At 43.7% G+C, this 22,399-nt stretch overlaps 1 protein-coding gene across 4 annotated transcripts in view; it reads right to left on the reverse strand.

Moving 5' to 3' along the window:
- LOC146008745 (T-box protein VegT-A-like) overlaps window positions 1–18,294 on the reverse strand; it is a 26,583-nt gene extending 8,289 nt beyond the window's left edge. The window contains exon 1 of one of the 4 annotated variants that reach the window (XM_083148411.1): window positions 18,212–18,294. Coding sequence is in view for 2 of the 4 variants with exons in the window: in XM_083148382.1 (XP_083004508.1) it covers window positions 7,167–7,203 (37 nt within the window). In the remaining 2 variants the exon portion in view is untranslated. Of the gene's footprint in view, window positions 1–17; window positions 90–7,166; window positions 7,246–13,439; window positions 13,545–18,211 lie in introns of those variants that run through there. The other 3 variants (XM_083148401.1, XM_083148382.1, XM_083148392.1) reach the window with 3 other exon arrangements.
- Between the last annotated feature and the right edge of the window lie 4,105 nt (window positions 18,295–22,399).

Consider the following 22,399-nt stretch of genomic DNA (forward strand, 5'->3'; position numbering starts at 1 on the left):
CCAGAGTCTCCACTTACCAGGCAGGGAGTGCATGATCCTCCGGTAATTCAACGCAACACTCACTCCTACGGTCTCCTCTATTGCCCTGATCCGATGATCGCCTAATATTTAAAGGTGAAGGGAGGAGCCTTAAGAAGCACCTCCCCGCCGACCTGATGCCCAATTCAGGGCCTTTGATGTTCGGGGACACAAAGAGAGGAAGGATCCTCTTTAATGACAGGGGCAGGAGTAGGCTGACCAGTGATTAGCATGAGGCTGATACACAGGAAACCCTGCAGGGGAAATGCGACTTCATTTAGTGCTAACTTACTGCAAAACAAACAGCATGGAAGCCACCGCTGGTGCTCAGGAGATGGATGTCATATGCATGGCATTGCCAGTCCTTACCCCTTCCTCCACTGGTGCATAGCATGCCATGTCTGGGAAATGGAGGATACCAAACCCTTAGCTGATTTATGACCCTGGAGGTTATTATTACACAATTTATTCTCACCAGATAAAACTAGATGACAAGTGTGATTATTTCCCAAAGATTAATAAACTTTCCTCAAGGGCGTTACTCTATATTGCCAAAACCCAACTATCGGGTGTTAGTGCATGGGGAAATGGATGCATGGTTTTTTTTACTGCATTTCCCCTTTAGTGCATCTCCCCCTAGTTACTAATCCTTGGTGAGAGATAACATGGATGGGGATGAAGTAAAAGCCAGATGCTCCTAACTGCCATTTTACAGGCTGCGGGATACATGTAAGAAGGGTCGTTATGGGCAAGCAGCAATAACAGTACCATTAATTGCACTGAAAAGGCTTCTCCTCCATGTAAGAATGAGGGGTAGTGTCCTATATGACAGGGGCCCTTGTCCTTTTCGGTACTGTTATCTACAAGATAGCATGCCGATATGCCAGGTAATGTATCAATGATCAGTGGCACTGACCATTTCCACAGCTACAGCTGTCACTACCCATACACCACAGCAGGGACAGCTCTGTCCCTGGCTGCGGTGGTTGCTGGCTCTGTGCTGCATGGGAGATCATGTCATAATAGCCAGATCTCGCAAATGCTCAGAGAAGCCAACCAGGGGGAGACACCGCACTTCAGCAGTAGGCTGATGTGTCATGCGCTCTAGCGGGGATCTTTGGAGGGGAATTTTCACTCCACACGGAATGAGGGGTATAATACATCCCTGTGTTTGAAAAATTACAGGAGTTAAGGAGCCCATACACGCTCCGTTTTGCGGCTCTGTTATGTACTTTTAAAGTACACATCGTATCGGATTGCATGCCTTGTGCATGCACTGCAATCCGATACGATACGATGTGTAGCTAGTACAAAAAGTATGTGCAGCTCATACTTTTTGTACCGTACTATGTGATGCGCGGGAGCGCGCATCGCATAGTACAGAACGGAGCCGGTCCACAACGGACCGTGTATGGGCTCCTTTAGCTGATTATCTCTGTCCAGTTTAAATCTCTCCAAGGCTTAGTACATAGACCCCTGAGATACTCTGAAATAAAATTAATATAATTAATTTGAAGGGGGGGGGAAAAACAAGCATTTTTTTTATGATTTTCTATTAAATCCAATCCATTTATAAACAGATAATATCTGACTAATCTCTGCATAAGGCACGCTATGGGGCTAACTGAAGTGCTTAAACTAAAGGTGTAGATTCTCGCACATATGGAGTAAGTATCTGTGCAGCTGGGCCTTCACTATGGGCAGCGTCATAATCAGTGTGTATTTGCATTAGCTGGATCCATACAGGTGCAATACAGGTGTATTACCATGTACACATAAATCCCACAATCCAACCCAGTTACACCCTGAAAGCTGCAAATGGAGCGGCAAACTGCTGACATGCCTATTACTAGTACAGTAGTTACTTATTCTGGAGCACGCACAGTGCAATAACGCACAAGATACATTTAGCATCAGGCCATGTATTTGCCTTCATTTCACCAGTTTTTTTTTTAAAGCTAATCTCAGCTTTCATGATAATGTACCGTATATACAGTTTCTCTACTTTGCAAAGCATATTTTGGTCTGCAGGTCCTAGATGTAGCAGGTACCAGTAAAGCGATTTGTGTATTGAGGGGGTCTAGACACACAGGTGAAGTTTTGTGAATTGTGATAGTAACTATGTCCCATTCCCAAAAGCAGGAACTGGTGCATCCTTTAGCCTCACTTTACATTGACAAAAACAGAAGGGTGTCTCTGTACCAGCCCCGGGCTATGGACATTGCCAGAGTCAAACTCAAACACATTCAAAAACTTCAAGTCTCTTTGCCCCTTTCAACTCCTAATGTTTCTAATTGAGACATCTAGACCACTATTGTCTAAACACACAGACCTGGACATATTGTCCTTGAATCCACAAGAGCAGCACTGTTCATCACCCAGCAGCTGAGACAGAAAGCAGATGTGGTCCCAGGGATACTGTCTGTAAAACATTTCCTGCCTCTGATGCAGTAGCTACAATATGGATGTAGCTTCTGGTCATGCCATGAACACCTCAGAACTGCCGTCCTATCCCCTACGTGTGATCATGCTCTGCCAAGGTTTACCCACACTTCCTCTTCAGTGGCCATAATGGGCGAGTAAATGTTTGTAAATGTTTATGCACATGAATAATAACATTCTATGTTTTTATAAAATATATGTATTACAAAGTGTTTTCTAGTACTTTTTTATACCACATATATTTATTTATTTATTTATTAACAGTTTCTTATATAGTGCACACAGATTCAGCAGCGCTTTACAGAGTATACTGTAGTTGAACATTCACATCAGTCCCTGCCCCAGTGGAGCTTACAATCTATATTCCCTACCACATGTACATGCACACACAGACATTCTAGGTTCAATTTGTTGGGAGCCAATTAACCTACCAGTATATTTTTGGATTGTGGGAGGAACCGGAGTACCCGGAGGAAATCCACGCAAGTACGGAGAGAATATACAAACTCTGCACAGTTAGGGCCATGGTGGGAATCAAACCCATTACCCCAGTGCTGTGAGGCAGTAATGCTATCCATTACACTATCCATGCTGCCCACTACATAAGCCAATATGGGGTTTATGCAAACCCAATCGCTGGGCTGCTTATTTGCATAACCCTGCAATAAGGTATATGCCACCCAGCCAGAGTAAAATTCCACCCCATGCAAGCCTGAGAATTGCTTAGCACGGCTTGCAAAAAATTAGCTGGATTGTCGATTTACTGCAGATCTGGTACTTGTTTCCTAGCACGGCGCCCGTCGGGTCCCATCGCATACCATTAGTTAAGGTATTATATGGGACCCGATCTGACCCGATATTCGGGTTTTAAGAGCTTCCTATATAATATATAAATTGTATTATATATGTATATTGCGTTGCATCGCATGACATTACAATTGCATGCGATGCGATTTCATATTGTACAGACACCCTGATGGCTGATTACTATGTGGAATGCAACCAAACACCCGATTTTTAATTGTACACTCACCCTGATGGGTAATTATTATGTCAAATGCCCCCCCATTGTTAATGCCACCCCACTATCAACGCCAACCCAAAGCGTGGCGAGCGCAGTCAGCCCGCGAGGGGCGGCGGTACGCGTCCTCCGACCTTTTCATACCCCTACTATCTCCGTCGGCGTGGAGTTGATTTTAGATAGTGTGGCGACCGCATCGAGCCACCGAGCCCGAAGCGTGGCGAGCCCCGCGAGGAGACGTGAAATACATGTGAAGTAATACACGTCCCCTCACGGGGCTCGCTGCTCTTCGGGCTCGGCGGCTCGCCACACTATATAGAATCAACTCCATGCCAAAGTGGATAGTGGGGGTATGAAAAGGTCGGAGGATGCGTACTGCCGCCGCTCGCCACGCTTCGAGTTGGCGTTGATAGTGGGGTGGTGTTAACAATGGGGGGTGGGCATTTGACATAATAATTATCCATCAGGGTGGGTGTACAATTAAAAATCAGGTGTTTGGGTGCACTTAACATAGTAATCAGCCATCAGGGTGGCTGTACAATTTAAAATGGGGTCTGATGCGATGCGACCCAATCTTATAGACCCGTTGACATAAGATTAAAATCGGTGGCGCCTTGCTAGGAAACAAGTACCGCAGATCCTTTTACAAGCTGCTCCGCACACCATGGAAGGATTGTTCCAGTGTGTGCAGTCTGTGTGTAGTCCAGGACTTACTCAGCAGCTGCGATAGAAAGAGTCGAATTGGGGTCAAAGCTGACGTCACACACCTTCCCCTCAAACACCTGGGCATACCTGTGCTTTCTCTGACACTCCCAGAAAACTTCCGGTTAACACCTCCAAACGCCGGCTTTCTGCCAATCAACTTGCATACAGCCAACAATCAAAAAGAGGCAGGATTGTATGACAATAAGGCCTCGCACATGAATACTACGAGCAGTGCACATGCGCAGCCCAAATATAAGCGCCTGGCCTGCGAATTCGCACTATGATCATGCATGAATAAACCCCCAGCCCCGTGGTAAACCTTATTAAAATGGACGGGTTTTTGTTTTTATCTACATCATTAACTACAACTATTGCAGATGTGTTGCCTCTTATCCATTGGCACAAAGTATGTGCATTGTACAAATGGAGGCAAAAATCTCCCAGATTTTAAAGGTTAACAAAAAGGCATGGTAAATGCTATTCAGATTGTAAGTACATCATCAATGCAAGGATTACACTTCATTTTCAGTTGGTTTTGAATATGCTATGGTCATTTATTGGAATATATCATCCTTCAGTTCATGCTCCTAGGTTGATGTTTGTAGTCTCCACTTTCAGGTGGCCCCATGTGCAGTGCAGAGGTGATGGGAGCCCCATGCTGAGCTGCTTAGCTCACTTAGCACACATGAGATATTCTGAGCAGTGTTTGGCCTATGCTTATAGGCTAAACACTGCTATCTAAGCAGGATAGACAGTCCATGCACTGTATCTCTGCAGGCTATGGCACAGGACTGCGCATTGCCATCGCTATAGGTTGTAAGCACGTAGAGATCCATGCTTTTTTGGTAAACAGTCAGATCACATAGAAAAAGAGTTTAATCACCCCGCGCATTACATGAAGTGGATGAGAAATGTTTTCTGCCCAGAAACAATTCTGCTTGTTAACGAAAGGCCCATACGCACTGGGCAACTGAGCTGAAAGACGCTCAAAACAGCAAGTTTCAGCTCAAAGCCGCCCAGTGTGTATGCCCCGGCGATGAGCGCTGCTGCGCGCTCCTGCATCATCGCCGGGAAAGCTGTTCATCTGCTGGTAATACCAGCAGATGAGTGGCTTTGAGGACGGCTTTGCATAGTGCTGCTCTATGCAAAGTCGCCCTCTCCCCGCTGACTGCGCCGGGCAGGGGGGAAAGTTGCCCAGTGTGTATGGACCTTTAGATAGACAGACAAACAAACAAACTTCATCAAGAAATTGCAGCATAAATACAGGAAATTATCCGGCAAAGGATGCAAAACCTCCGAAATGTGAATCTATGGCTGTGTACACACGGGGGTGATTTTGTGTAATATCGCGGGCAATATGGTCGCTGAGCAACCATATTGCCCATGTTGGGAGCGTGCACCGGCGATATATCACCAGGTGCGCGCTCCCGTGTTCTCCCCCATAGTGATCGCAGGACCAGCTGATTTCCACTGCCGGGCTCCCCCGGCAGTTTCTTTTTCATCTCTGGTTGCTGATGCAAACGGGACACTGAGCGATATATCGCTCATCGCGAGCGATATATCACTCAGCGATATATCCCCCCGTGTGTACGGGCCTTAAATGTGTATCACGAATGAAGGCCACCACCTGGATGATACAGTCAATCAAAACCAATTGAAAACCTGTATTCTATGCACTTTTGTATAAAGTATACTAAAATTTTGAACCTTTTTTTAGTAACCTCTAGAATCTGGGATTTTTTTGCCTCACTCCTGGCATTAGAGGGGTTTTTTTTGTTAAATAGCTGGTATCATACTTGCAAGTTCAACACACACAAAAGCTTTGGTGTTTCACATTATGGAATATTTCGGCAGTAAAAAAAAAAAATAATTTTAATCGAAGGTCAAACAAGTGTGAAAATAAACTCTCCAAAAGTTTCACACAAAAAATCAGCTGGTCTACATATGAGGCCTGAAGGATGACAACACAACTTTAGAGTGAGGTAAAGCTGGGTACACACTGTCTTACAGATATATTTGCAGATCATTTGATCTGTAGATCTAGATCTCAACAGATTCGGCAGCGTGTTCATCATACACAGTTTACATGCGCCCGCCCAGTTGAGCAGTATGTCATCCCTGGCTCCTGCAGGGGATGTACGGGTAGTCGGGTGGATCGCTCACGCACATAGCAAGATGCGCCCTTATATCTTTAAATAAATTGTCCATCAGCGATGCAATATGTCTGAACAAAGTCGTTCACAGACCTATCGCTGGTGCACACTGGCTCATGAACCAGCGATATATATCTGGGGGTATGGATCATTAGGTTTACAGCAGTTAGGTCAACAAGCATTGGGTTGACACCATTAGGTCGACATGCAGAAAGGTCCACATGGATCTAGGTCGACAGTTGACTGTCGACCATGGGGTTTTTCACTGTTTTTTGACCCGAATGTTGACATGGACACTGGACTGTTGCACTGCATCCCCTTGCATGGCTTGCTACGCTCGGCACACTATTTTATTCTCCCACCACACCCTAGTGGATGGTAGGGCATGAAAAACCGCCTGTCGGCACATATCAGATAAAAAACCTGTGAAAAACCCCATGTCCACCTAATGCTGGTGTCAACCTAATGATATGTCGACCTAGACCCATGTTGACCTAATGGTGTCCACTCAATGCTTGTCAACCTAACGACCGTATCCCATTTCAGCCATTCAAATGAATGTGTATGCAGCATCAAGCTGGGTGCGCACTACAGCGATGCGTACCCAGCCGATATGTTGGTCCAACCTGGGTACACATTGAGCGATATTAATGAAGGCCTGATCAATCGCTGTTCTGTCCTTCTTTAACATGCATGGTGTTGCTAGAGATGTCGCTTCGTTTGATGTGTAACACAAGCAACCGTGGAAGAACCCAGATTGCACATATACACTGAGTGGTATGCCGGTTCATTACATCTGCCCGAACAGCATATAGACCAGTGTGTACCTGGCTTAAGAGTACTGGCCAGTGGTGAACACTCCATTGTTCAGGTAGTTGCAGTGAAAGTCTGAGATAGCCGACTGGAATAGAGATAACAGGAGACCTAGCTGTACATTTCACCAATTTACCACAGCCATTTGTGCATATGGAGCTAAGCCAATCTTTGACACTAGCTAACCATTTTGAAAGACCGTCATAAGTCAGTGAGACTGATTCTTTTACTTCCACACAACTCTATGTAAGTATAGTTACTTTACTGTATTCCAATAACAACCTGAGAACATGTTTTGTGTGCGCATGTCTTAGTCATGAAAGGCTTGAGCTTTAATGGGACATTCTCCTGGGCATCCTAAGAAGTCCATTTGAATAATTCTGCTCTTTGCTCTTAACACTTTGGGAATGAGAGCTCTAGAATGAGTCAGTCCATCAGCAAATTGATCAGTGTTGTCACATACTGCTTTATGGCTGTACTGAAAGAAGCACAAAGTACAGGAACATCAATAGCCTTACACATTGTATACCTTGTACTTTTTTGGTGGAAAATTTATTTTTTATTGCTGCATTTAGTACCAAGTGGTTGGTTTGTATTTGGATTGTGTAATTGTGCAGACTTTTCCTGCTTTAAACTAGAAATATAACACAAGTTTCCATTACTACACATATACAAAAACACAATTATATACAGCCACACGTCCTGCAAATAAAGTATCACAATGAGTGTGTGTTGTGGTAAATATGCATGCTGTTAATTGAACATGCATTGTCTACATGGCTAAATGTGTTCATGCATCACCCTCATTTTTGGTATGTGTGGGATTTAAAAGTTGTTCATCATAATTCACAAAGTTTAGTTCTGTTGTGATGCATACAGTCAAAATCTTATCAAATCGCCAGTGTTCTCACCAGAGAAGTGATCAACACAGATCGCTCAGCACACATTGCTGGTGCATTGCATGTGTGCCAGCGATGTGTGATGAACGACCTGTGCTTAAGCACCTCGCACAGCACTTGGCTCCCATCACACTGTTTGTACAGGGCTTAAGGGGGTAAATGTATAAAGCAGTAATAAGGGAGAAGTGAGCCAAAGGAGAAGCTGCCCATGGCAACCAATCAGCACTGAAGTAACATCTATCATTTGCATCATATAAAATTATACAGAGCAGCTGATTGGTTACCATGGGTTACTCTCCTCTGGCTCATTTCTCCTCCCTTATTACTGTTTTATACATCCACCACAATGTCTGAAAGGGAGTTCATATGGGGAATATAATATGTTGTACCCCAGTTACTTAGAAAATGTAACACTAATGTCAAATACTTCTAGACATCGCCCTAGACTTGTGAATATTAATAATTATATTTTAAGATTAGTGGATTTTATAAATGTTGTACAGTACCCCCCTCACCTAGCTGCTAACAGACACTGACAGGCCTTGTTATTCCCATACAGCATGCGCAAAGTCTGTTCTACCATATACAAATAGTGTAATGAGCTGTACTCATTATTTTATCGTGCTGGAATTGTTGCGATACTGATAAGAGCCACATCATTTGGGTGCACTTTTCACCCAGGAACATCACTTCTACAAGTAGCGTTATATTTACTGTAGAGTTATATTTATTAAATCCGAGTTTATAGAGGTGGAGATGTTGCCCATAGCAACTAATCAGATTCTAGCTATTCTCTTCTAGAACATGCTAGATAAATAATTGGTACAATCTAATTGGCTGTTATGGCCAACATCTCCACTTCTATAAACCCGCATCTTAAGAAATACACCTGTTAGGGTGTGAGGATAGATATAAACTGCAGAATAAACAGCAGACAAGGTTGTGAGGCAGATTGTATAAAGTTAGTAACTTGTCTCCTGAAGGGAGTGTCATCCAGACATCAAGCGCTATAAATTCAGTCAGATTGAGGTGATCTGTTCGAATTTTGCTGTCAATGTGCACATCTACATATTGTTCCAAGCTATACAGTGTATTTACATTTATGCTACCTGTTCTGCAGAACATTGATGTCATTCAGAAACATTAAATATTATATAACACATGCTGGGCTGTAATATATTATCATAAGGATACCCTTCTTTTACTCTACATAAAAATATACTAGGAATTACAAAATGACCTTCTTAGTATATACTTGTATATTTTATTTCATTCCAATGTCATCTGTTTCTTCTATACAAATACACTGCCCTCCTGTCTGTTGGGGCAGACACTGCACTCCTTCAGTGTTAATAAAGTGCTCATACTGGATGTGAGGTAGCTGCTTAGTAGTATATAGGCATGAAAATGGTTCCATTTAGAATAATCAGCCAAACCCTGCTCCCCTAGGGGGGGAAACCTCTACTACTGTAGGACAATGTAAGTGCCATTTAGAAACATATTACAACGTGTGAAACAGATTCATTTCCATTTAATGCCCCTCAGGAGTCCTCTTTAGCATCTTAGTGGTTAAGTGAGGGACATGTCACAACATGAGCAAGATAAGATGTCTTCTAGAAGACATTTATCTATCATGAAATCACCACATTTAATAAATGACTGGGCTTTTATCTCTCCCAAATCTGTCTATATTAATTGCTTCATTGCCACCTGCTCCTTTAGTGGCACTGTTTCTCATTAGTAATATATGTCTGACTGAATCCTTGCCAGTGTTTTGGGACATATTGGGGCATTTCCTATTACCCGCGAACGCGGATAACAGGCTTATACCCCTTTCAGACAGAAAAATCCCCAAAACCCAGGTATTTCCCGGATACAAAAACCCGGGTACAACTAGGCAGCAAGGGGCTGACCCCCTTTCACACAGGAGCAAAAACCCGGGTATTTCCCGTGTCGACCCCTTTCACACAGAAGCCAGATTTTTCCTGCAAAACTCTGTGTGTCATAAGAAAAGGACAGTTTTAAAGGCACACAGAGATGAGGTCATCAAAAGTGGGTGTTGTCTGCTCACTGCATTGCATTAAACATGGCTGACAAGTTGCAGAACCTGGAGGTCATGAGTGCTCTGTGTGTTTTGCTGCTTACAGCAAATCAGAGCATTATGCAGATGCTTACACTGTGCTACCTGGCACAGTGTTATGCCAGGAGGAGGAAGGCACAATTTTTGGTGGAGAGGGCTTCCACTCGACGCAGGTATTTGAATCGGAGGAGAGCACTGATTTTGTCCAGTCCAATCAGGGAACCTGAAAAGATCAGCCAATCACGCAGCGCCATGCTGCACAGCCAATCAGCATGATTTTTCAATAGTCAGGAGAAAAACACGGGTGGGACCCTTTCACACAGCCGCAAACACGTGTCTGCCACGGGAAAAACCCAGGTAAATACCTGGGTCGAAGTCCCGGAACTTTAAACCAGTGTTGACCCTTTCAGACAGAAGAAAAACCTGGGTCGACACGGCAAGAGCAGGGAAATTCCCGGGTCTTTTTTTCTGTCTGAAAGGGGTATTACTTGGAGCTATCCATTTAGACACAAATAGGTAAATGCTGCGGCTTATCAGGGATTTTGTTTGAATCCCCAAAAACTTGCCGATTTTTCACAAAAAGGGGGTTGCATCAGGTGAAAACACACAGGTTTCACAGAACATGTGTGTTTTTGCAGCAAAACACATCTTTTATCAAGTGATTCAATCGTATAGCTGATAAATTATTAAAACATCGGAAAAATGAATCGCTCCTTCTGTTTTAACAGGGATAATAGTGTGTAGCTGTGCCGTGGTGGGCACAACACAAGAATATAAGTGAGATTAATAAAATTATAAAATGTCTGTGTGTAAACATAAGAAAAGAGGCTAAAGTTCAGAAAATGTGAGAGGAGGTTAACACTGCAGCATCAAACACCATAAAACAACCCAATTTAAGAAAAGGCTAACACTACTCCTCACCTCTATGGGGGGAATTCAAGTGTTGTGCATGTCTGTGGAAAATAGATTGTACCTGATTGAGTAATTCAAGCGTTGCTGCATTCGAACACGCACAGCCGCCAGCTCTGACATTACTGATATTTTGTAACATCATTTTGATGGTCTGGCAATGAATTACTTATAACAGCCCCATATTGTAGAACCTGACAAACCAACAATTTGAAGTTACAGTGAGAGGACGTGTCAAGATCACCAACACCGCATCTTACAATGTACAAGCAAATACAATTCAATACAATATAAGTGACTTGCTATTTAGGAATTACGATCTCTGGAGATACATACGGATGATTGGCGGGGGATGCTGGCATTCAGATTACCTACGCCAGCATCCCAAAGAAATCCTGACAGAGGTCATGTATGTATACTTATTAACCCTCCCTGTAGCCCAATCCTAAAGCTCTCCGCTCGTGCCTAACCATCTGTCTCTGCAGCCTAAAGGGCCCCATACACTATAATAATACGTCTGACCCTGAAGTCGGCTGCGATTTCATTTGACCTCCCCCTGGATCTTCCCAGGAGTGATTCCATCCGATTTTGTACTTTGGTAGAATTTTTGCATAAAATATGTCTCATGGGATTGATCAAGCCAAGATCAATCGCATGAGATATATCTTATGGTATACAATGTCATAAGATATATCGGATAGGCTGGATTAGGGGGCTAGGGCGGCGGAGAATGCCTCTCCTTCCTGCAATACATATCGCAAACACAATAAGCACTACTTTTTCCATCCAATTCCAATAAATCAGTGGTGCAGTACGAGCGATTTAGGGGCTCCGATCTGACACACAAGGGACTGCACATCGGATCGGATGGAAAACACAAACTATTTGCCACTTTGCAAACGATAAATCGGCCCGAACAAAATTGTAGAAGTGTATGGGGGCCTTTACACTAGCCCTCCCACCCATGCACCCTAACCCTAAATCCCACCCTGCATGCTTATGTTTGTTATCCCTGCAGTTATGATTCCATGGCCATTCTTATTGATGTCAGGATTCTGAAGCTGATTTCCTTGCGGTAGGCCGGATGCCAGCATCGGTATTGTTATTGCCGGCAGCCCAACCGGCGGGAAGCGAAATGCATCCAAATGTGTTAGAAAGCCACTGATTTTAAACACTACGGTTCACCACTTTTAATGGAACTAGTCCAGGAGGTGGCATGGACTTAAATAAGTTTACAATGATGGTGTTTGCTATGTAAAGGACTCTCACAGTAATGTGGCAGTGTGCAGTGATCAGCTCCTTAATTACAAACAGGTTTGTAAATAGAGTTTGCTTTAGGGAATGCTGAGAAAGTATGGGCAGCCCTCTTCCACAACACACTTTTAGGGTTTAAAGAATTGACGCCGCTAAATAGACATATAGGAGTCTGAACAAGCAGACCATTCAGAATTGGAAAAAATAACTACAATTAAATGTTATGATAGCTGCTGAAGTGACACTAATTTCTATTGTAGATTACATAGCACTATTAGTAATCTAAGGGGTTAACACTCTCCTGGCGGTGGGACATTCGGTATCTGTACAAGTCGTCTGTGTTTGATCTGCCTCTATGTGTTAATGAAGCCACTGTCTGATATTTAAAAGCACCCAATCGACAAGAAGCTAATGGGAGCTGTGGGAGTCTTTGAGAGAGGAAAAATAAGCTACAAAATACCATAGCCAACATCTTTACCATCTCTCCCTACTCGCCAGTGTGACAAAATGGAGATTATATATACAGTATAAGCCTGTATGTATAGCAACCACTAATTGAATACAACATACAGATGTAAACCCACATTGTGACAGGACAGCAACTGCAGACAGTATCAGGAGCAAAGTGCCTGTGTATGTGTATCACACTCCCACAAGGCGCATAGCAGGCTCTTGCTCTGAATAGGAATGGGACTTACTCAAAATATTTTGTTTGGTCACGTCTGGCTTGAAAATACCCTGTCAGTATGTTGTACCTGTTTATATAAATGCCCCATTGGATCCAATCAGAATAGCATGATACAGAACAGACAAAAGTCAGAAATCAGACACAAAGGCCCAGGGCCAGACTTTCCAGTTCAAAAATCGAATTCCATGTGTCCAACTACCTTGCAGGGCCTCAGCTACATGGAGGGAGCACAAACAGCCACTTGCTGTACTGCAGGAACAGTATCAGATTTATCCTTGCAGCCATGTCGGTGGTGAACACATGACCCTTGGATAGTAATTTCCCTATATCATAATATAATTTGCCTTATTTGTGACATAAAGTAGGAATAACTAGTAGTTTAATAGTGTTGGTTGGAAGCGCTGTGCAATGCACATCAGCACAGAAGCATATAATGTACTGCAAAGCATTCACTAACCTGGAGAGCTTGCAGTCTAAACACTGAATATATGAGCCATTGAAGTGATTTGATCCAAATCTTGGGCAGACACTAAACTACCTCTACTTCTAACTTTCCCATAAGCCATTGCATGCAGGCCTTAATATAAAACTGCTGTGTCAGGTGCACTGAGAGATATCAGAGAGCTCTGATTACCAGCATGTCTATGGCTGCGATATAGACTGCACTGAAACAACGCACGACTACTAATTAGACTTGAACTACAATGTCAGATTTTCCAACATGGCTTATTCCATTGGTATACGGTCTTGGGTCGACACACCAAAGGTCGACATACATTGGGTTAACCACTGATGGTCAACATGGCTTAGGTGGACACCAAAAAGTTTGACATGCCTTAGTCAAAAGGTCGACATGAGATTTTCACTTTTGTGTCAACATGAACCCCATATCAGTGTACTGCTGTGCTCGCCATGCTTCAGGCACCGTGCCTCGCTGCACTCAGTGCACTGTTATATTCCTCATTCATGCCCCAGTGGATGGTAGGGTATGAAATGCCGCCTGTCGGCTCAAGTCGGCTATCAAAAATGGTGAAAAACGCATGTCGACTTTTTGACTGTCGACCTTCCCATTGTTGACCTTCTGACCCTGTCGACCTTAGCCATTTTGACCTATTTCATGTGTCGACATATGCCCTGTCGACCTTTAGAGGTCGACCCCGTAGCATTCACATATTCCACAGAGCTATTTGGCCATTCACAGCACTACTTGCCCCAGTGAGTATTACAATCTATGTAATACCACTATTATATATATATCTATATCTATCTATCTATATATATCTATATCTATCTATATATATATATATATCTATATCTATCTATCTATCTATCTATCTATATATATCTATATCTATCTATATCTATATCTATATCAACCATGATATGGTCGACCGCACTTAGTTGAATGCATCTAGTTAGACATCTACAGTCGTCTGCGTCTCGAACGACAGTAAGTCAGGGGCCCATTTATCAAACCATATTTGCGGCTAAATCCCCGAAAACACCGCAAATAGCCGCAAATATTAAGTATCCCCCAAATGTATCAAAGGGGGACAGCAGCAGGAATCTCCAATCCCTGCTGCGGTCCCCCCTGCAGCGCCGCTGGCTGCATCCCCCACAGGATTCTATGGGGGATGCGAAGCTGCCCAATGTATCAACATCGGGCAGCCTGGCTTCACATCCCTGGGCTATCGCCATTCTGGGATGGCAATAGCCCATTGTAGCCTATGGCGGCGGGATTGCACTGCCGAGCGGGGCAGTGCGGTCAGAGGGGTCGGCGGGGGTCAGCGCATAAACGTGCATGCGCAGACCCCCCAGCTTCCGGGTCAGGGCTTTGCAGGGACTGGCTCCTTTGAGAGCCCTGTCTCTGCACCCTTACATTGATACATCCCGGGAGAATTGCACAATACCGCAATGCGATGTCCGGCGATGTCACCGCGCCGGCATTGCTCTATGATGAGAAATGCGCCCCTTAGACACAATCGTTAGGTTGACGGGAGCTTTTTGCATTAGACCACAGGTTCTCAAAGTTGGCCCTCAGGACCCCACACAGTGCACGTTTTACAGTTCTCACAGAATCAAGTGAAATAATTAGCGTCACCTTTTCAAATGTGTCAGTGAGTAATGAATGTACCAGTGCACCTTCCAGTTGAAAAAACTACATCAGATGAGACTTAAGATGTAATTATACTGGAGGGACAGCAGGTGGTGCTGTCATATTTGTGTTTCTGTGTTTTACAGTCTGTGATGTATGCATATACTTGTTTGTTGTTTTCCTGTGTCTGAAGGTGACAGGAAGAAGAGAGAGAGAGATGCAGCATGTGCAGTGCAGAGAAAGTTATTAATGTACTCTTGTACCTTGTTCTCATTAACTTTTCATGTTATATAAAAACAAATCATGATTGAAGCTTAGCCCAAGAGGTGATCCTGAGTGTGTGGCTAAAACTCAAATGCCAACACCGGTAACCTGGAAAACATGAACTGTGTGGGGTATTGAGGATCGAATTTGAGAACCACTGTTTTAGACTGACTTGGTTCTTACTTTACCAACCAAGAGGGCATAGAGTTAGATTATAATAGTGTGCTGAGTGGAGCCTGGGAAATCTGACAGTTTCACAGCTTCTATAGAAACCTATAATGGCTGCTGACATAAATGGAGGGACTTGTGGCAGTTATGGGATAATACTGGCTGTTTTGGGGAAATATCCTGCAGTCAGTGGTTTACCTACTGTATAATGGGTGGAGTGGGGCCCACACCGCAGACATATATTCTTCAAAACTTTCCTCTCTGGAGTCCCACACTTGCAGCGATGCTTCAAAATCACTGCATTTATAGTAGGGAAATCGCAATGTTGTGCCATTTTTCCATACAACTGCTCATGTGCAGTAGACTCCAGGGCAGAGTAATGTACTAGTGCTCAGTGCTAGGGGTCCTGTAAGGAAGAAGCACACGGATCCATGCTGATCTATTATAAAGCTACTGTTCATTAGAAGGTTTGCAAAAAAAAAACACCAAGGGGATTTGTAATATCTGTATTATTTCCTGGTAGCAATAAGCTAGTGCCACCCAAAAAAAAAAAACATGCAGCCACCAATAATGCTTTTAAGAAGCTAAATATTGTATTATTACAATGCACCCTAAGCCTAAATCCCACCCTGCATGCTTATGTTTGTTATACCCGCAGTCAGGATTCCATGGCCATCCTTATTGATGTCAGGATTCTGGTGCTGGTTTCATTGCGGTAGGCCGGATGCCAGCATCAGTATTGTTATTGCCGGCAGCCCAACCGCCGGGAAGCGAAATGCATCCAAGTGTTAGAAAGCCACTGATTTGAAACCACTTTAAATGGAACTAGTCCCGGAGGTGGCATGGACTTAAATAAGTTTACAATGATGGTGTTTGCTATGTAAAGGACTCTCACAGTAATGTGGCAGTGTGCAGTGATCAGCTCCTTAATTACAGACAGGTTTGTAAATAGGGTTTGCTTTAGGGAATGCTGAGAAAGTATGGGCAGCCCTCTTCCACAACACACTTTTAGGGTTTAAAGAATTGACGCCGCTAAATAGACATATAGGAGTCTGAACAAGCAGACCATTCAGAAATGGAAAAAATTACTACAATTAAATGCTATGATAGAAAAAAAAATTCATAGAGAGCTGCTGAAGTGACACTAATTTCTATTGTGAGATTACCTAGCACTTTAATACCCCTTTCAGACAGTAAAGTCTAAAAATCCCGGCAATCCCGGTGTCATTTTGCCGGGTGCAGCCTGACCCCCCTTTACACAGAAGAACAAATTACCAGGTTGAAAATTTTTACCCGGTAATTTTCTGAATAACACGGGTATTTCTTCTTTGTGAAAGGGTCAACACGGGTCATAAATCCCGTGTCCTCGACCCTGGTGAATTCCAGGGTCGGAGACACGGGATTCACGACACGGGTGTGCCCTTTCACACAGAAAGAGGACCTGTGTATTTAATGAAATTCCCGGGTGGAACTGCTTCACCCGAGTATTTCATTTTCTGTGTGAAAGGGGTATAAGTAATCTAAGGGGTTAACACTCTCATGGAGGTGGGACATTCGGTATCTGTACAAGTAGTCTGTGTTTGCTCTGCCTCTATGTGTTAATGAAGCCACTGTCTGATATTTAAAAGCACCCAATCAACAAGAAGCTAATGGGAGCCATTGGAGTCTTTGAGAAAGGAAAAATAAGCTACAAAATACCATAGCCAACATCTTTATCATCTCTCCCTACTCGCCAGTGTGACAAAATGGAGATTACATATATATATAAGCCTGTGTGTATAGCAACCACTAATTTAATACAACATACAGATGGAAACCCGCATTGTGACAGGACAGCAACTGCAGACAGTATCAGGAGCAAAGTGCCTGTGTATGTGTATTACACTCCCACAAGGCGCATAGCAGGCCCTTGCTCTGAATAGGAATGGGACTTACTCAAAATAATTTGTTTTGTCACAGCTGGCTTGTAAATACCCTGTCAGTATGGAATTGGTACATTTGTCAGACCAGACTTAGGTCTACAGTCATTAGGTCGACCCCGGAAGGTCGACTGGCCCCAAGGTCGACAGGGTTAAAGGTCGACATGGGCCAATGTCGACATGGATTTAGGTCGACAGTCATTAGGTCGACATGATTTTTTCACTGTTTTTTTTTTACCCGAATGTCGACACAGTCGACATCGACACAGTTGGAGTTGAACCACTTTGCTCGCAATGCTTCAAGCACGGTGCCTCGCTACGCTCGGCACACTATTTTATTCTCTTATTCTCTCACCACGCCCTAGTGGATGGTAGGGCATGAAATACCACCTGTCGGCACATGTCGGCTCAAAAAACAGTGAAAAACTCATGTCGACCTAATGACTGTTGACCTAAACCCATGTCGACCTTAAGTCATGTCGACCCTCCGGGGTCGACCTAATGACTGTCGACCTAAGTGTGGTCTGACAGATGACCGTTTCCCATGGAGGGAGCACAAACAGCCACTTGCTGTACTGCAGGAACAGTATCAGATTTATCCTTGCAGCCATGTCGGTGGTGAACACATGACCCTTGGATAGTAATTTCCCTATATCATTATATAATTAGCCTTACTTGTGACATAAAGTAGGAATAACTAGTAGTTTAATAGTGTTGGTTGGAAGCGCTGTGCAATGCGCATCAGCACAGAAGCATATAATGTACTGCAAAGCATTCACTAACCTGGAGAGCTTGCAGTCTAAACACTGAATATATGAGCCATTGAAGTGATCTGATCCAAATCTTGGGCAGACACTAAACTACCTCTACTTCTAACTTCCCCATAAGCCATTGCATGCAGGCCTTAATATAAAACTGCTGTGTCAGGTGCACTGAGAGCTACCCTATCTGATTACCAGCATGTCCATGGCTGCGATATAGACTGCACTGAAACAATGCACGACTACTAATTAGACTTGAACTACAATGTCAGATTTTCCAACATGGCTTATTCCATTGGTATACGGTTCTTGGGTCGACACACCAAAGGTCGACATGCATTGGGTTGACTTGAACTACAATGTCAGATTTTCCAACATGGCTTATTCCATTGGTATACGGTTGTTGGGTCGACACTCCAAAGGTCGACATGCATTGGGTTAACCACTGATGGTCAACATGGCTTAGGTGGACACAAAAAAGTTTGACATGCCTTAGTCAAAAGGTCGACATGAGTTTTTCACTTTTGTGTCAACATGGACCCCATATCAGTGTACTGCTGTGCTCGCCATGCTTCGGGCACCGTGCCTCGCTGCACTCAGCGCACTGTTATATTCCTCATTCATGCCCCAGTGGATGGTAGGGTATGAAATGCCGCCGGCGGCACAAGTCGGCTAACAAAAAAAGTGAAAAACTCATGTTGACATTTTGACTGTCGACCTTCCCATTGTTGACCTAATGCTTGGGTTGACCTTCTGACCCTGTCGACCTTAGCCATATTGACATTTTTCATGTGTTGACATAAGCCCAGTCGACCTTTAGAGGTCGACCTATGTATGTCGACCTTCATAGTCGATCCTGTAGCATTCACATATTCCACAGAGCTATTTGGCCATTCACATCACTACTTGCCCCAGTGGGTATTACAATCTATGTAATCTAAGTTTTATATATATATATATATATATATATATATATATATATATATATATATATATATATATATATATATATATATATATACAAATGTAGATGAGGTGGCACTCCCAGTAGAAGTCCTTACATAAACGAAATACTCTATCTCCGGTGCCCTCCTGGATGCAGGTTGTTGTAGCCTGTAATGTAGTGGAGGGTTGGCGGCACTCAGAACAAAAAGCAGACCGTGTGGTCTGCTTTTTGTTCCGAGTGCCGCCAACCCCCCGCTCTATAATATATATATATATATATATATATATATATATATATATATATATTATTTACTATAAGGGTGGTTAAACCAGCGCTGAGTGTAGGAATTCAACAATACAGTGTGTAATCCTTTAACTGAGTAGAAGGATTATAATGGCCAAGACCAAAGTCCATAAATGTCTGGACTGCAGCAACCTTCACGAACAAAAATAAAATAAATGATCAAATGAGGTAGAAATCTAGGCAGAAAAACTTGAGAAGGTGCGCTTCATGGTGCATTAAAAGGGTTTTAATAGGTTAAAAAATATTTAAGGCCAGGAAGAGCAAAGCAAATTCTCGTACCAAAATTAAAACAGGGTGGACTGGATACTAGAGATGAACGGGTTCGGATCCTAGAGATCCGAACCCCCACAAACTTACCTGATCCGAGGCCGGATCCCGGGAGTTCGATGGTCGCCGCCATTTTTCTGAGTTCAAATCGAGGCCGGACGTCATCTTCCCGCTGTCGGATTCTCGCGAGACCTGGGGATATATAGTTCCCGGCGGTCGGCGCCATTCTCAAACAGGCTGGTGATTTCAGACAGCACGGATGTGTCCGTGGTGTCTGCTGAGCTGAGCTGCTGGGGGGATGAAATGTTGGGGGGGGGGGGGGGGGGGGGGGGTGGTGGTGGATGATTTATGCATAGGGGGCTGCTGCTAGTGCTACAGAGGGGGCTACATTGTTTTAATTTTTTTTTAAATGACTGCTGCCAGTGCACAGTATAAGTCCAGGGTGCCTGCATGTGTGCTGCATCAGTCCAGGGTGCCCGCATGTGTGCTGCATCAGTTCAGGGTGCCCACATTTGTACTGTATCCATCCAAGTTGCCCACATGTGTGCTGTATTTGTCCAGGGGTGCCCACATGTGTGCTGTATCAGTCCAGGGGTGCCCGCATGTGTACTGTATCCATCCAGGGGTGCCCACATGTGTGCTGTATTTGTCCAGTGGTGCCCACGTGTGCTGTATCAGTCCAGGGGTGCCCGCATGTGTGCCGTATAATTCTATGGGTGCCCCCTTGTGTCCTGTATCAGTCCAGGGGTGCCCGCATGTGTGCCATATAATTTCATGGGTGCCCCCATGTGTCATGTATCAGTCCTGGGGTGCCCGCATATGTGCCGTATAATTCCAGGGGTGCCCCATGTGTCCCATATCAGACCAGAGAAGCTGCCCTTTTTTTTAACGAAAATAAAAATAAGGTGTTTTTTTTTGTTTACTGCAAGGGCTGTTAAATGCGCTGTAGTCCAGGGGTGAGCCAAGAGTGCTGTATAATTCATGGGGTGTTACTAAGTAAGGTGTGCTGCTCTTTTTTATAATTAAAAGAATACAAATTTTTATTTTTACTGCAGGAATTTGTCTGCCGTATAATTCCATGCCTGCCGCCATGTGTGCCGTATCAGTCCAGGGGTGCCGCCATCTGTGCCGTATAATTCCATGTGTGCTGTATCAGGTCAGGGGTGCCACCATCTGTGCCGTATAATTCCTGGGGTAAGCCAAGTCTGCCGTATAATTCATGGGGTGCTGCCAAGTGTGCCGTATCAGTCCAGGGGTGATGCTAAGTGTACCATATCAGTCCAGGGGCGAGCCAAGTCTGCCAAATAATTTCTGGGGTGAGCCAAGTCTGCCGTATAATTCATGGGGTGCTGCCAAGTGTGCTGTATTAGTCCAGGGGGGATGCTAAGTGTGCCATATCAGTCCAGGGGTAATTCTAGGTGTGCAGTATCAGCCTAGAGGGGATGCTAAGTGTGCCATATCAGTCTAGTTTTTGTGCCGCACACTTGTGTGGCTTATCATAGTTATCCAGCTACCTCTGTGCAACCTTTTGCCCTAAAAACAATATTGTAAGGTGTGAGCTGTTCAGAATAGACTGGAAATGAGTGGAAATGAATGTTATTGAGGTTAATATAGCGTAGGAGCAAAAAATAAAAACCAAAATTCTGCGATTTTAGCAGTTTTTATGCTTTTTTTATCAAAAAATCAGAACACAAAACCCAAAACCCAAAAAATCAGAACACAAGGAGGTGTTTTGCCAAAACCCATTAGAACCCAAAACCTCAAGGTAATCAGAACCCAAAACCCGAAAAGTGGCCGGTGCACATCCCTACTGGATACCACGTGACATGACATATATAAGCCAAGGCTAAGCAGCTAGGCAATCCTGGTCCCAAAGAACCGAGTACCTCACGTGCGTCCCCCGCTGGATTGCGGGCAGATGCCTGAAGGAGAGCGGGATCGGGCAGAAGGTCCACAGGAACAGCCAGCCAGTGAGTGCGGATAGCCGCACGTACTCACATCCCCTAAATAGGCCGGGGATGTCAATCAAATGCCAAAAGCTCATGGGGTATCAGCCCACATGAATCTTCATGCTTGTTACAAGCATGAGCACAAGTGGCTCCAACGGAATAGAAATATATCCTTAGGGAGCAATAGCACAGATAAAAATATCTAATTTAAGAAAGCCGCAAGAATATATGTCACGTCTTGCAATTTATATGAAAAACATAAAAAACATTTTTTTTGTTTAAATACATACAAGATTTTTTTAAAGAGATAGTACTTCTCAATAAAACATGAAAAATTCATGTAACATTATAAAATCCAAAGAAAAAATTACTGAATAAAACATATACAGTCAGTATTAAGCTCAATTAATAAAAGGTGTAATTTAATACCCTTCATTGAGTCCCGAGGGACACAATGTATTTAGTTTGAGAATCCAAAAGGTTTCCCTCTTCAACAATGCTTTTTCCCGGTCACCTCCCCGCTTCCCTTGCTGGACTATTTCGATACCCTTAAAGGTTATGCTGGATGGGTTACAATTGTGACTTTTACTAAAATGACGGGAAACACTGTGATAGCTACACCATGCTTAATATTTCTTATATGCTCAAAAATACGGATCTTCAGACATTTCAGTCTTACCGACGTACTTAAGGCCGTAGCCGCAGGTTAACAGATATATAACGAACGTGGAGTTACAATTAATGA

The sequence above is a fragment of the Crinia signifera genome, chromosome 1, assembly GCF_055691185.1.
Source record: "Crinia signifera chromosome 1, ASM5569118v1, whole genome shotgun sequence".
In the NCBI taxonomy this organism is placed as follows: Eukaryota; Metazoa; Chordata; class Amphibia; order Anura; family Myobatrachidae; genus Crinia; species Crinia signifera.